Here is a 16,251-nt window from a genome sequence, read left to right on the forward strand (position 1 = left end):
TTACATTTTTGTCTTTTATAGGTCATTGCTTTAGTGATGGATATATTTACAGATGTGGACATTTTCAAAGAAATAGTGGAGGCATCAACTCGAGGGATATCCATATACATTCTGCTTGATGAGTCCAACTTTAATCATTTCCTGAATATGACTGAAAAACAGGGCTGTCAAGTTCAACGACTCAGGGTAAGAATTCCATGTTTATTTGTTTTTCCTTCACGTATTTTGTGTATCATTTTTATCTTAGTTGAATTTAAGGCAAGTTAAGCTATTTCACTCCCAAAATAAATATATATACATACATGCATAAATTTATTTAAGGTGTTATAATGATTTATCACAGATGGGTACCTTTGTACTTTTCTGGAATGTGATTGACAACACACATCTTCATGATGGTTTTAGAAGATATCTTTCTTGATGGGGCACTTAAGCTTCTGAGTTAGCTTTGCTCAGTCATAATAAATGCTTTAGTTTCTCCATGAATAACCTTGAAACCACTGACTCAAGTAATTCTTTCATTCAGCAGATGTTGCTTATCACAGTCATTAGGCATAGTGTTTTCAGTTACATCTGACTTCTTAAAAAGGAAGGTGGAATTTAATTGTAGTTATTGTTGAATCATGCTACTGTAACCTGAATGGCTCTCTTGCAATAGGACCCTAGGTGATTTATGAAGTCCTTCTGTATAAATGTAGAATAATGCCTCCTATTTATGTTATGTTAAAATACATATTTTAAGTGACTGTTTTTCTTGAGCCTTTTTTTTTTTTTTTTTTTTTTGGTGATGTCTTAAAATTTGCTTTTACCATTTTTTTGTTGTTGCTGATTTAAAAGATTATTTCAAGTATACTTTTTTGGTACTAAAATTTTATATTGACATATATTTCACTTCCAAAATATCTCTTTTCTAGTTATAATTTTACTTTCTGTTTACATGTAATTCTAGAATATTCGAGTGCGGACAGTAAAAGGCCAAGATTATCTTTCCAAAACAGGAGCAAAATTTCATGGAAAATTGGAACAGAAATTTTTGTTAATTGACTGCCAGAAAGTTATGTATGGTTCCTACAGGTAAGATCATTGTGTTTAGCTCCAGCATTATCAGTCATTTACAGAATTTATATTAGTTTCAAATTTTAACATAATCTCTTTAGCTATTTCTTAGAGATAAAAAAAGAACCTTTGCATGGAAGTTTGGAAGCTTCAGTTTCAGTTCTGGTTGAGCCATTAAAGAACATTAAAACATTGGGCAAGTCATAACTTCCTTGGGCTCCAAGTTCTCCATCCCCAAAATGAGGGGTGGGGTGTTGAGATATATTTCAGGTTCCCTAAAGTTCTGTAATTCTAGGAGTGATTTTGCTCCTTATGAAAACAGTCTTAGTATGGGCTTAATAATAACAGTTGTTTGTAAAAATAGAAGCCCTGGAACACCTGGGTGGCTCAGTCAGTTGAATGTGTACCTTTGGCTCAGGTCATGATCCCAGGGTTCTAGGATCGAGTCCCAAATCAGGCTCCCCCAGTGGGGAGCCTGCTTCTCCCTCTCCTTCTGCTGCTCCCCTTGCTTGTGCTCTCTCACTCTCTCTCTGTCAAACATATAAATAAAATCTTAAAAAAAAAAAAAAAAAAATAGAGGCACTTGATCTCTTTGAGCAGCCTGATCTCTGGATTGTTCTTATTTTAGTATTATTAAGAATCTGATAGTTATCATCATGTAGTCACTATATATAGTACTACCCAAAAAAGCATTTCAGAGTCAGGCTATTAAAAATGCCATGATAGACACTGGACAGGGTTTACTTGGGTTACTGTGATCTGACCTCTCTCGAGAGACCACTGGTGGAATGCCTACTCTGTTCCACCTTGGCTCTGCCACATATGCCCTCCCCAGTCCTTACCACTTTTTGGATACATTTGTTTTCATCTACATTTATAAATGATGAAACTGAAGTTCCAGGAGGCTAAGTGACTTGTCTGAAAACTCCCCAGCCATAGGTCAGAAGCAGTCCCAGATGGACAGCCCAGTCCAAGTTCTGCTGGCTCCAGAGTACAATGCTACCCTAATACTCTCTGATATATTCCAGACATTGGTCCTGAATGGGCTACACAATAAGGTTAGATCAACAGGCAGATAAAAATACCAACCAGCACATGTGAACTGCTGGGTCATCAGGCAGCACAGACTCATTCTTAAAGACCGTGGAAACGGGCCAGGAGAGCTGTGGATGTAAACAATACAGTGAAGGAAAACTTTTCCCTCTTCTCTTGGAACTTAGAATGTCCACAAGAAGGAGACAACATGTTGAAGTGATTGGTCATGAGCAAGTTACTCAACTTGGTTGCACTCAAGTTTATTCCTCTATAAAGTTAACGATAATCCTGGAGCCTACCTTATGTCCTTGTGAGAATTAAAAGAGTCAGTGCAGCATGGCCCCTAAAGTCAGCTATTATTTTAGGCATGTTTTAGCTGTTACTATCTGCTAACTTTCCCTTTAGGCTCAGGGACCTTTTCTTGAAAGTACCTTTTGGAATTGTAAAGGAAAACTTGTTAAGAGCAGAAATTACAACCAGTGCTTGAAATTAATGAGTCCTTTAAAGACTCATTATGCATGTATGTATTTGGTCAGACCCACTTGGTTTTACAGGGGTTTTAATTGAAATTTTAATTAAAATTAGGCATTCACTTGACTTCCAGAATGGTATTTATTGCTTAATTTCATCCTAATGAATGCTTTCTGTTTTTATTATTTAAATTGGCTTTTAAGATTACCTTGAACAATAATTTCACCTTAACTTTGTTTTGCTAGTGCTAGGCGTTAATAGGAACTGTATGTTGAGATGACTGTGGCTAAACTACTTTAAAGTGATGTTGGAAAAACCAAACAACAGCAACAGAAACTTGTTATCTTTCTATGTATATCATAAGCCAAGGCAGAATTTAAGTTACTATTTATGGAAGTGAATATGTAGAATACCTAGGACCACAGATGATAAAAATTAACCAAAACTCTTCTGTAACAACTTTATTTTTCTTATTATTCCATGTTAATTTTAAATATACTTCTTTTAAAAAATGACTGTTGTAACCCTCGTTTCCCGCTACCCCTGCATTGTCATGGACCTTTCCTCTGACAGTATTGTAACAGGATCTGGTGGAACAGTTATGAACTAATCTTCATGGAAACTGGCTAAAAATTGACTTATTTTTGGTTAAAAACAGCCTTTGTCTCTAATTCCAGTATTGCCATCATCTCCATCATAGCCCAAATCAAAATGCCACCTTCTTTAACTTAAAATTCTTTGCCGTAAAATGTCTCCATACCTCCATAAAGGTATTATTTATTTATACGTCAGAGAGAGAGAAAGCGCACCAGCAGGAAGAGCAGCTGGCAGAGGGAGAAGCAGGCTCCCCGAGGAGCAGGGAGCCTGATGTGGGACTCGATCCCAGGACCCTGGGAGTCATAGCCTGAGCCGAAGGCAGATGCTTACCTGACTGAGCCACACAGGTGTCCCAAAATGTCTTCATATTCTAAACTCCAAGCATTTCCAGAGAGGCCTGACGTCTGGTCATACATTGTGTGACTATTCACTCATCGTGGTGACAGTTTTATCAGAACGCAACAGATGCTTTGTCCTATCATGATACTAACGGTGATGAGATAAAACAAAAACACTTTTTATCAATGTGTACAAATCAGATTGTTAATTGGATGCCCTCTTTGAAATTGTATAAAGTCTAGAACACATTATTTAGTAAAATATTGTCCACAAATTTGACTGGGAGAGAATTTTATAAACTTTTTTTTTTTTTTTAAATCTCATGGTCTCTATAAAAGCCACTTTCAAAAGACACATTTCACTGAAGTTGTTGGCTTCCAGGTACCATCTTTGATCAGACTTGAAGACTGTCGCATTTAGAGACCCATGATACAACTGGCGTACTGTCACTACTTTCTCTGTGGATTTCACTCTCCATACCTCCAATCAGAAAGTCAGAGTTTCCCTTTTGTGCTTGCTTTCCCACATTTTCCCAATGTCATGAATATGACAGTGTGTCTGGAAGGAGTGGGAGTAGTAAGTTAATTTTATTTTTTATCCAGGAAAATATTTACATTCTTAAAAAATTATTTATTTATTTATTTATTTGACAGATCACAAGTAGGCAGAGAGGCAGGCAGAGAGAGGGTGGGGGGAGCAGGCTGCCCGCCGAGCAGAGAGCCCAATTCGGGGCTCGATCCCAGGACCCTGGAATCATGACCTGAGCAGAAGGCAGAAGCTTTAACCCACTGAGCCACCCAGGTGCCCCTGCACATTTTTAAAAATAGCAAATATTACCAAGAGATAAGAATACAGGGGCACCTGGGTGTCTCACTTGGTTAAGCTTCTGACTCTTGATCTCAGCTCAGGCCTTGATCTTGGGGTTGTAAATTCAAGCACTGCAGTGGAGCTGCCTGAGTTCAAGCCCTGCCTTGCATAGAGCCTACTAGAAAAAGAGGGAGGGAGGATAGGCATGCAATACAGGCCAGAATTTGTTCTCCATCTGTATCCACTCCTGGATCCTGATCTCCAGATGCAGTATTTACTTCTTTCAGCTGGTTCTTCTGATGGTTATTACATTCTGTTACGTAATATGATTATACTGTGAATGCTTACTTTATCACTTTTAGATATTATCTCTTCATTCTATAGTATAATAATTGAAGGGTTACATTTGCTATTCACCCAAATCCACTTGCCCTCCTGGTTGCCACTCACCCAGTACAGTTTTATTACAGTCGTTTCTTAAGTGAGAAGTCTCCATTTACATTTCTGAAATTGTGTCAGAACTGGTCATTGATGAGCCTTGGAGTCATTTGTGATATGCTTCCTTTCTTATAACAAAGTTAATAATGACCATTTGGTTTTGGGTTTTATTTGCTGTTTGGTTTTTTTTTTTTTCTGTTTATGACTATTTTTTTTTTCCAGTTGATTCTACAGATTTTTTAGCACATGAACAACTTTTCCAAATGCTAAATTACTACCAACAATCTGTCATGTCCCATCTGGCTTAACAGGTCTTTAACCCGGAGTGCTGCTGGGGTCCTGTGATAGCCCATATTCCCGGGTAGTTTGAGCCACAATTACTTAAACCCCATGTTAATCCCATCTTTACATCTTGTTTTGTTTCCAAATAATTGTTTTTCTCTCATGTTTGCTCAAGAACAATTTCCATCAGGATGGAACTTTTTTAAAGTCCAATTTGGGGCACCTGGGTGGCTCAGTGAGTTAAAACCTCTGCCTTCTGCTCAGGTCATGATCCCAGAGTCCTGGGATCAAGGCCTGCATCCTGCATCGGGCTGTCTGCTCAGCAGGGAGCCTGCTTCCTCCTCTCTCTGCCTGCTTCTCTGACTACTTGTGATCTCTGTCTGTCAAATAAATAAATAAAATCTTTAAAAAAATAAGGTCCTGAAATTTGTAATTTTAAGTGATTGATGGATTAACTGGGGATGGTACTGCAAGCCAAATCATTTTTTCTCCAAATTTGAAAGATGCTGCCTGGCAATCAAAGTTACTGTTGAGAAGTCTCGAACAATTGTTATTCACATCCTTCTTACGTAACTTTTTTTTTTTTTTTTTTTTTCTGGAAACATCTAAGGTTTCTCTTCTATCCCCTGCTGTTCTCAAATTCATTATGTTTCTAGGTCTAGGCTTTTTTAAATTTATTGTTCTAGGCAATCCAAAATAGTCCTATCCTCCAATTCTGGGACATTTTCTTACTTATTCTTTGATCATTTCTTCTCCTCGGTTGTCTCTATTCTCTCTCTCTCCCTGGAATTCTTATTAACTAGATTTCTGCTCCCATTGTATTTTTCCCCCTCTGATTTTCTGTCTTGGGGTGGGTACTGCCTGAGGAATTTTCTTGGTTGTTTATTCTAACATATCACAACTCTCTTCTAAAATTTTGCTATCAAATATTTTTAGTATCTCCTGCTTGGACCATTTTCAAAGCATCCTGTTTGTGTTTTTATAGATGCATCATTTTCTCTATTTCTTCGAGGATATTAATTGCAGTTTTTTGTAGCTCTGCTTTTATATATATTCTTATCCATGCAGTTTCTGTTTCCTCCAGGTGATTGTTTCCTGCTTGTTTTGGTCTCTGTTTGGCATCTAAACTTTTAAGCTTTATAAACCATCTTCTAAACATTCTTCAAATGTCTGCTGATCTTTTGCTGTGCATTGATGTTAAAGAATGAGGGACTCTAAGCTTATAGGAAATTGTGTGGGTAATGTTTATCAACAGCAGAGTTTACATGAGAGTGATTGGCTGGAATCTTAACAGTTTTATTGTAAGTTGCCTGGATGTCAGTAAACTAGCTCTTTCATTTGAGGCTGTTCAGTGTTTCCAGAGAATAATCTCTACACTGAATATATACAGTGGAATGTCTTCCTTTTAGCTGAAATGATACCACAATATCATTTTTTGATTTACCAAAGTAGGGAAACTTCTCCAGTTGCAACATATTCACCAGTACCATTATCTTCTCAGTTTCCTGAGCTCAACACCTGGAGGCTATTTTTATTTCATAACCTATACATGTCCTTTATGACGTGCCGGTATTCTGGTTCTCTCTTCTTGTTACTGGCTCAATATTTTTAGTCTTTATTCCAATTTCCACTCTGGTTTAGGCTCTTATCACCTAACTTCAGTTATTTCACTCATCACAGTAAATTCAGTCCCTCATCTTTCTGTATTATAAATACCTACTGGAAAAAAAATCATTCCTCAAACATCTTTTTATGATAATTTATCCGAATTTGGGGGGGGGGGGAATCCTATACAGTCAAACTTTCTTTTGCTTTTAAGATTTTGCTTTGCTTTTAAGATTTCCCCCCACCCATTCATCAGTCTGTTATATAACTTTCTTTAGTTCAGGTAAATGTAATTTGTTTTCTGTGTTCAACCAAAGCATGGTCATTCTTTCCTTCTTATTCCCCTATGTCTCTCCTCCCACACAAACTGTTCCATACCTTCTATGTTTGAACTTCTGGGTTGTCTAATCTCTGTCAAAATATAGCTAAACTTCCACTTGTCTCTGGAGATTTCCTCATATGTCATAGCTGACTATTCATTCCTCTACTTGCTCCTTCTCACAGATTTTTTATTTGTATCTTCAGTGGGGTTGAAAATTCCTGTAGCGATTCACTTTGTATCATTTATTCTAAGTCATCCTGGTGGTCCCCACATGGTCTGTACAAAAAGAGCACCTACTGAGTTATTCTTCTCATACATGCATCCAGTAAGCGTACTAGATAAAATTCAGTGTATCAGATGGGCAGTGTTGTTTGTGTATTTTAAATATATTCTGTATATTCTTTTAGTATTCATATGCCTTTGTTACTGTATCCCCTCTATAAAAACAAGCTCCTCTGTCTCCTTTTTCCTTTATTAACCCCTATCATGTTATGTAACCGTATCTAATATATAGCATATTAGCAATCCCTTTTTCTGCTCAGCGACTTTGTATGTTACATTATCTAAACTTGTACAAATCAGATTTAAAATTCATATGACATTTCAACGGTCACCTCTAAACTGCAGAAGCCCCACGTAGTACTATAAAGTAGTTACAAACCTTAATTTCCTAGAAATTATATTTTATATTAAAAGATCTTAAGTGTCATTGTGACTGGCATGGCTTTTGAGGTTAAATTTGCCAGTTCTCTGTCCGCTTCGTGCATAAAGTAAGTAGTTAAGTGTCTTTTGTAGACTGAGACTGCAGCCCACAAATCCTCTCTCTGTGCACAAGCCCTAGCATTCCAAAGTACGCTTCCTGAGTAAGCCCCAGAGATAAAATGAGATAAAATGTATGTATTAGCAAAAACCTATCTTGTATTATTAACATGCTAGAACTCTAAGGAATGTAGGCTTATGCTAGCATTTTGGAAACTGAGGCCCAAGCTCATGTGTGTAGATAGCTCAGTAAAAGCCAGATCTCTCAACTTTTCCACTGATACTGGCCTGTTTGCCTTCTGCCAAGATACTTTATATGAAATATAAGATTTCTACACCATAAAGTCTTAGTAGGCAGGATGCAAAATGCACAGCAGGCTTTTCTTTGGACTTCTAGAAAGTAATTTAAGAAGTTAGGGGTGGAGGGACGCCTGGGTGGCTCAGTTGGTTAAGCAGCTGCCTTCAGCTCAGGTCATGATCCCAATGTCCTGGGATCGAGTCCCACATCAGGCTCCTTGCTCTGCAGGGAGCCTGCTTCTCCCTCTGCTTCTCCCTGCCATTCTGTCTGCCTGTGCTCACTCTCTCTCCCTCTTCTCTCTGGCAAATAAATAAAATCTTTTAAAAAAAAAAAGAAGTTAGGGGTGGATTCAAAGCCAGGACTTGAGTTGCTTTGTTATTTAAGATACGAATATGGTTGTAAGGGAGATAAGGCAGGTATTGCAATCATTTAATGACTGAAGATGTTCTAAATTACGGTAGGCAGGGGAAATGAATGTAAATACTCCTGTCAATGTTAAACAACACATTTTTTTCTTAGTAGAGTTATATATTGTCATTAATCTAACAGAAAAATTTAAATTTCCCAATTTTGATTCTTTTTCAGCTACATGTGGTCATTTGAAAAAGCTCACCTCAGCATGGTACAGATAATCACAGGACAACTTGTTGAGTCCTTTGATGAAGAATTTCGAACTCTCTATGCCAGATCCTGTGTCCCCAGTTCATTTGCTCAGGAAGAATCAGCCAGGGTGAAGCACGGCAAAACACTCTGGGAGAATGGCACCTATCAACGTTCACTTTCTTCATTAGCTTCTGTTTCCAGCCAAAGAAACCTTTTTGGCAGACAAGACAAGATTCATAAACTAGAATCCAGTTACTTCAAAAACAGAGGGATATATACTGTAAATGAACATGACAAATATAGCATAAGAAATCATGGATACAAGCCTCATTTTATTCCAAACTTTAATGGTCCAAATACAGTCCGTCAGTATCAATCCAGTCAGATAAATGAAAATTGGAAGAGGCATAGTTATGCTGGAGAACAGCCGGAAACAGCACCGTACCTGCTTCTTAACAGGGCTCTGAATCGAAACATTAATCCCCCAGGTAACTGGAAAAAGCCTTCAGATAGTCTCAGTGTGGCTTCCTCAGCGCGAGGAGGCTATGTGAGCCGCCAAAACACACCTGCCCAGAGTTTTGCTGATCGGCTCGCCCAGAGAAAAACAACAAATCTTGCAGAGAGGAACTCAAACGTACGGAGGTCTTTTAACGGGACAGATAATCATATTCGCTTTTTACAACAACGAATGCCAACCCTTGAACATACCACAAAGTCCTTCTTGCGTAACTGGAGAATTGAATCCTACTTAAATGATCACTCAGAAGCTGCACCTGATTCAAACGGGTCAGCTCTAGGTGACCGGTTTGAGGGCTATGATAGTTCTGAAAATGTGAAAGCCAGTGCCCATTATACTCATTCTCGGCTTCGTTCCTCTTTTGTGTTTAAACCAACATTACCTGAACAACAGGAGGTGAACAGTTGCACGACTGGCTCCTCAAATTCAACTGTCATCGGTTCCCAGGGAAGTGACACACCTAAGGAGGTCCCGGATACCCCCACAAGCGAAGAGCACGGGACAGAGAAACCCGTGCCAGAATCAAGCCCCAAGCTCCCACTGCAGTCAGAGGCACCACAAATGCACACTTTGCAGGTTCCCGAAAACCACTCCCCAGTCTTAAATCAAGCTACAAATGGCCACACGGAGGCCAACAACTATTTATATACATCCTTGTGTGTAAATAAGCAGACAGAAAATCTAAAGAATCAACAAAATGAAAATGTGCTCAAACGGCGCAGTTTCCCATTCTTCGACCACTCAAAAGCCAACTTAGATCATGGACATAGTAAGCATTATGTATATAGCACGCTTACGAGGAATCGAGTTAGACAACCAGAAAAACCCAAAGAAGATTTGCTGAAAAGTTCTAAAAGCATGCACAACGTGACCCAGAGCACAGAAGAGGACAGGGAGGTCATTAAGAGACAGCCTCCCAGCGGCCCCACGACCAAATCAATTTCCGTCGCTGCTTTGCTTGATATGAATAAAGATGAACCTAGCAAAGAACTCACTTCAAAGAAGGAAGTTAAGGGCTCTCCGAGTTTTTTGAAAAAGGGATCTCAGAAGTTAAGGTCATTACTTAGTCTTACCCCAGAGAAGAGAGAAAATCTCTCCAAAAATAAAGCACCTGCCTTCTACAGAATGTGTAGTAGTTCTGACACTTTAGTTTCTGAGGCTGAAGAGAATCAGAAACCAAAAAAATCAGAACCAAAATTTGATTCATCTCCTAGAAGAAAGCGTTCTTCCTCATCAAACTCTCAAGGCAGTGTTCACAAGAGTAAGGAAGATGTAACCGTTAGCTCATCTCAGGGGATAAGTTCTCCATCAGATGAAGGTAGCAAACTCATACCTGCTCCAGGTCCAGTTGAAAACAAGTTCTTGGAAAGAGCAGGAGATGCCTCTGCCCCGAGATTTAACACTGAACAGATCCAATATCGAGATTCGAAGGAGATTAATACAGCTCTTGCTCCTGAAAGAAAACCAGCTGCTTCTCCAAGGCCAAAGCCCAATGAGCTTCTAAGATCTCATTCAACCGACAGGCGCATTTACAGTCGCTTTGAGCCATTTTATAAGATTGAAAGCTCTATTCAGCCAGCAAGCCACGTGCCAAATACTGGTGTGCACCGCCCAGAAATAAAATCCACAACCGTGGGCAAGAGTTATGGCAGGTCCAGCCCAATGCTTAATTATAACGCTGGTGTGTATCACTCATACCAGCCAAATGAAAATAAGTTCCGAGGATTTATGCAGAAGTTTGGAAATTTTATACACAAAAATAAATGAACTACTGTAATTTCAAATAGTTTTTAAAACACAAATGGCTACATCTATGAACATTTGTCCAAAGAACTTTGTGGACGGTTTTTGTAATGTGCCAATAGATTTCTGTAGGGAGAGAGTTTGGGGTATGATGTGTTTGTTTACCAGTATACTAATATATGGTAAAGTTCTTCTGTATAATAGAGTTAGTTGTGCTTAATTACAGCGTAGATGGAATGTCTCTATACACACAACTTTTAAATGGTAATGGTAAATAGAATGTAATTAAATTGTTTTCTGCAGACCGAAGATCTTAAATCTCAAATAGAAGCTTTCGTAGAGAGAGATGGTGTATGGATTTGAAGCGTTTGGTCCAAAGTCTTCCCTTTTAAGAAAGAATCCTAATACTATCAGTTGCCCTTTATAATATATCCTTATGGGTTTTCTTATCTCCAAATTATGAGAAGAATAGGACGAAGCCTTTTTGGGTTTTAATTACCTTTAAGCTACAGGACAGCTTGCTGTATTTTCTTAATTTCCCTGTGGAGCACATACAACCGTACAATTTAAACTCTGTAGCTCAGCCTATCTTTCATTTTGACTGAGGTCTTTGCAAAATATCAACCTCATGTGGTCCATGGTAGGAATTTCTTTTCCTCATTTAGTGAAAATCATCCAGGTTGTGCTGCTTTCCACTCTGGACCAGAGGAGCCCACGCTGCTCTCACCAGTCGGATGCTGAACTTTTAGGCATTCCTTCCTTCAAACTAAGAGCAAGTAGCAGATATTTGGGAAACCTGAATTATATCTCTCCTCTAAGAGAAAAAACCATTGAGAAATGTATACTTTTGCATACATTTTATCTTAGATCAGTATGACAGCCCTTAGGTGTTTTGCTTGCAAAAGTCCTTGCTCTTTTTTTACTCTGTGCCAAATAATCGTGGGAGCACATATTGTTTTCACGAAAGTACCGTGATAGACATAAGAAGTGGCATCTGGCCTAATTCTTTCATGACCCGAGAACCCGGTTGAAAGTTTTAAATCTTCCCCTATCTTAACTGGATCATCATCAATCATTTAGATCATATGAAACCATTTGCCTTTCTTAGAATACTGAAATTAAAGCCCCACATCCATTAAAGAGACTTTAACTTGACTTCACTTCATCCACAAAGGACAGAATTCAAGAAACAACTTATCATTTGAGATGTGTGAGATATTTCTGTAACACTTTAAATATATCAACACCTTCTAAGTTGCAATGTGGGGCAGTATATTGTTTTAAAAATTCAAGATTCAGTCAAACAATATCTGTCGTTAAAACAAGGGGCATCGAAGTATCACTCATTAAGGTAGCTTTCTGCAGTATTTAAAAACCACAAAGAGAACATGACAAGAGAAAACATGACAGTAGGGAAAAAGAAAACCTAACATTTAGTGAGCACTTTTTTGGACTAGGCCTTGAGCTAGAACCTATAGTTCCCACAACAATTATTTTGGGGCCACTCTTGTTCTCATTATTTGTGGATGAAGACTGAGGTGATAAATGAGACTTTGAGACTCAGAGACTTAATGCTCCATGTCAGATAACTAATAGGTCACAGTACTAAAAGTGCCTGTGACATTCTCTCATACCTGTTATCTCCCAAATGTGTTCAATATCTGCCTCGCCCAAAATGTTGAGAATTAAATGAGAGAATGTTTATATTTTCTGTCTCAATGGTAAGCAGCCAAGAAAACTTCAGTTGAATTCCACCAGACAACGGGACACATAGGGCTCAAAATAATGAAATTGACATTAATTTTTGATTGTAACTTAGCAAGCCAGTTTTAATTGGCAGGCCACCATTTTGAGCTTGGGCTGGTTGACCTATGACAATGAAAAGGGAAAGGGAACTACAAGTTGAACTTGTGTCTGTGCTAGGCAAAGTAGTCCTTTAGGAAGTTAGGCAGGGAATGGAACTCAATGTTAAATATATTATCTTGTGAAGTATTCACAATAGCGCTGTGAGGTAAATACTTCCTTTTTGCAAATGAGAAAACTAATCCTTCGTGAAGTTACATAACTTTCCAAGAGTCACACGGCTCTGTATGGGTCGAACTGGATTTGAACACAGAATTGGGTTTGAATGCAAAAGCCAGTATTTTTAATACTATACCACACCATACATTGCCGACTTCTACTCCATTATGATTGAGGCAACTTTTCTGAATGGTGTCTCTCTCTCTTTTGCTCTGTGTCTATACATTGCAGGAATATATCGGAAATACTGCAGTAACATAACCCATTTACAGCATTTTGTAAACACAAATCCAGAATATAAACTCAGTTTAACATTATTCATAAAAGTAGGTTTCATGACTCCCATTAAAACCTAGGGAACTCCCAACTACTGCAACAGGGATTTTATTGTTTTGGAAAGCTGCATGTAATGGATTGGAAAATTTGCAGACTTTCTAATAAGGTAATAGCATACAAATAAAACTGAGAGAAAAGTTTATTTTTCATAGGCATAGTAGCCACTTGATCTACAAAAGTTTTGCAATTAAAAGTAACTGTTGGAAGGTGCATTTGCTTATAATCTGATACAGATTTCAGTTGCAGTGAAACAATCTAATTGTTAGTGGGTTCATTTTTAGAGTTCTGGAAATTGTATACTCTTGTATGTAAGTATCAAATTATTAAAAAGCATTAGAATTGGAGTCGAGTGAATGAAAAAGATTTTTCATTTTGCTCTTGGAAAAATTCACTTTTGTAATTTTGGACCATTGTCCTTTACCCACTTACCAAAGACAGAACGCACAATTACCCAAACCATACTGACTTTAATAGTACCCATTTGTTGTTAGATGGGACATTTTTCAGGCCTATGGGGAAAATGGGCTAATTGTCGTTAGGCAGCTCTGAAATTGGAAGTCCAAAAATGTAGAGCAAGATAACTTTGAAACTGAAATTACATAGACTAGAGTTAATCCTTTTTAATTACAAGCAAAAGCCTGTTGCCTTTTTGTGCAGCAACCACCACCATTTCTGGAAACAGATAGCTTGGAAATAGTTCCTGAATTCCTCCTCTCCCTCGTGGCATTGCAAAATGCAAGAGGCTTTGTTTCATCGCCCTGTGACCTGTAGCTTCCGCTTTTGTACAGATTTATTCTCCTCTGCCGTTTGTCTTTATTTTCTTTTTATTTATTTATTTTTCCCTCCAGAAACATCTGTATGTCAGAATCTATGTGTAGTAACTTTCCAAAATTTCTGTGGCTGAGAAATTCCTCAGGGTGAAGGCTGAGCAAACACATAATACTTCAAATAATTTGCTCAGAGCTTAAGTTCTCAACAGACACTTCCAAACTTCATGTATGTAACCCTGTCAAGCAAAATACTTTCTTTTTTCCCCACATTAATATTGGTGGGAAGATAATGGTACGTAGAGGTGCTTTCATAGTAAAGTTTGGTAAGGTGGTTTTACTCTCTACATAGTACATTAGTTTGTAAGCAGGAACTCAAGAAAACAGGTGTGGATTCAAAGAGTTCTGGGCAGAGACCTTCAGAATAGTTTAAGTGCCTGTATCCTGAACACGCTAGTGTCTCTCTATCATGATTGGGATTAGCCATAATGCTAATCTGGCATATTGAGTAATGGGTCTATGTTGGCAGTCTACTTTTAGGGAAGCAAATATCTTGTTTAATTAAGATGACATCTAGTGGGATCCAGTAAGCAAGGAAGAAGTTGAACTCTGGCTACATTCAACTTTAACTTTACTCAAGATTATCCAGTTATTCACCTATTATTCCAAAGATATTTGTCACAAAAGACAAATATGACTCAATGTGACTATGGCTGAGGAATATAAAGTAGAATCATTGTTTCATGTTAACCTTGTGTGGTATTACTTTAAAAAAGTTTATTTTAATACTTAGTTTGGTTCTAGAATATTTAAAAGGAAAAGGATAAAATTATAAACCAAAGAGTCCATTTTTATATACATAAATGTTATCAAAGAAATATTCTTCCTAAGTAGCTTGTTTTTAGATCTAATAAATGGATATTAAATAATTTTGTACAAACATCAATATATTGTAAGTTGTTTTTTATCTTCATATCCAACATTTCTCCACTTAAACACTTGCTTTTACTTAGTGTTATATCATTTACATTTGTGCACATTTTTAAATAGTTATGAATTTGAAATTTCTTAAACACTTCATTTTATTTTGGGTTAGCAGTTATATTTCATTCAAAAATTTATCCATATTTGATACCCAGTGACAATACTCTTCCTTTAAACAACTCTCTTTATTTCTAACTCTTTAGTTATTTATCACTAACTCTTATTTCTATTGCTACTATAATATATAGTTATTTTAAATAACTTGAGACTTTGAGACGATTTTGCTTAAAAATTGATAGCTGACTTTTGTATAACTTTGTAGCATTTAGTTTGATAAAATATTCTTAAGGTCCATTTGAAGTATGTCAATTAATGACATTAAATAACCTAGAGTCTGAAAGTTATTTAAGTTCAAAATGCATTTTTCTTAGGGCAGAAAAAAAACAAAAACAAAAACTGTCCCTTATATCACAGATTAAGATGCAGTTGAAATACTGGGTATTGAGAATTAAATAGTGTCATTTTAAAGGCAAATATGATTTTTCAGTAGGTAAGTATAATTTTGGTAAGAACCTTGTTTGTTTGTTTTTTCCCCATTTACTGTAAATACGGATGCTTAAGAAAACCCTGGTTCAATGAGCTGTTAAGGAAAATAGGTAAGGTTTTGTTTTTGTGACCATCCTAAAGGAAACCCATAACTAGGCTCTGCTCTTTCTAGGAATCAAAGACTAACCTGAGGTACCTGGTTTTAAGGTGAGAGGGGATTGAAAGGAGTATAAGCATGTGGGAAAGAATTACATGAGGTCCCTGATGAATATGGATGCTAACATTCTCAACAAGATCCCAATAGGATCCAACAGTACATTAAAAAGATTATCCACATGACCAGGTGGGATTTATCCATGGGATGCAAGGGTGGTTCAATATTTGCAAATCAATAAATGTGATAGAATAAATCAATAAAAGAAGAGAGAAGAACCACATGGTCCTCTCAATTGATGCAAAAAAACACATTTGATTAAAACAATTCAAAGTATAGGGATAGAGAAAACATTCCTCAACTTCATAAAATCTACCTACAAAAAACCCACCGTGAATATCATCCTCAATGGGGAAAAGCTGACCGCCTTCCCTTTGAGATCAGGAACACGATGATGCCCACTCTTGCCCCTCTTGTTTAACATAGTATTTAAAGTCTTAGCAAAAGCAATCAGACAACAAAGAGAAATAAAAGGTATTCAAATTGGCAAAGAAGAAGTCAAACTCTCTC

At 37.4% G+C, this 16,251-nt stretch overlaps 1 protein-coding gene across 3 annotated transcripts in view; it reads left to right on the forward strand.

Moving 5' to 3' along the window:
- The window catches only part of FAM83B (family with sequence similarity 83 member B), an 81,505-nt gene extending 66,562 nt beyond the window's left edge, over positions 1-14,943 (forward strand). For all 3 annotated transcript variants that reach the window (XM_044253067.1, XM_044253056.1, XM_044253076.1), the window contains exons 3-5: positions 22-186; positions 950-1,074; positions 8,595-14,943. In XM_044253067.1, the coding sequence (XP_044109002.1) occupies positions 22-186; positions 950-1,074; positions 8,595-10,896 (2,592 nt within the window). In that variant the 3' untranslated portion in view covers positions 10,897-14,943. The remainder of the gene's footprint in view (positions 1-21; positions 187-949; positions 1,075-8,594) is intronic.
- Positions 14,944-16,251: the final 1,308 nt, after the last annotated feature.

The sequence above is a fragment of the Neovison vison genome, chromosome 1 (genome assembly GCF_020171115.1).
Source record: "Neovison vison isolate M4711 chromosome 1, ASM_NN_V1, whole genome shotgun sequence".
Taxonomy (NCBI): Eukaryota; Metazoa; Chordata; class Mammalia; order Carnivora; family Mustelidae; genus Neogale; species Neogale vison.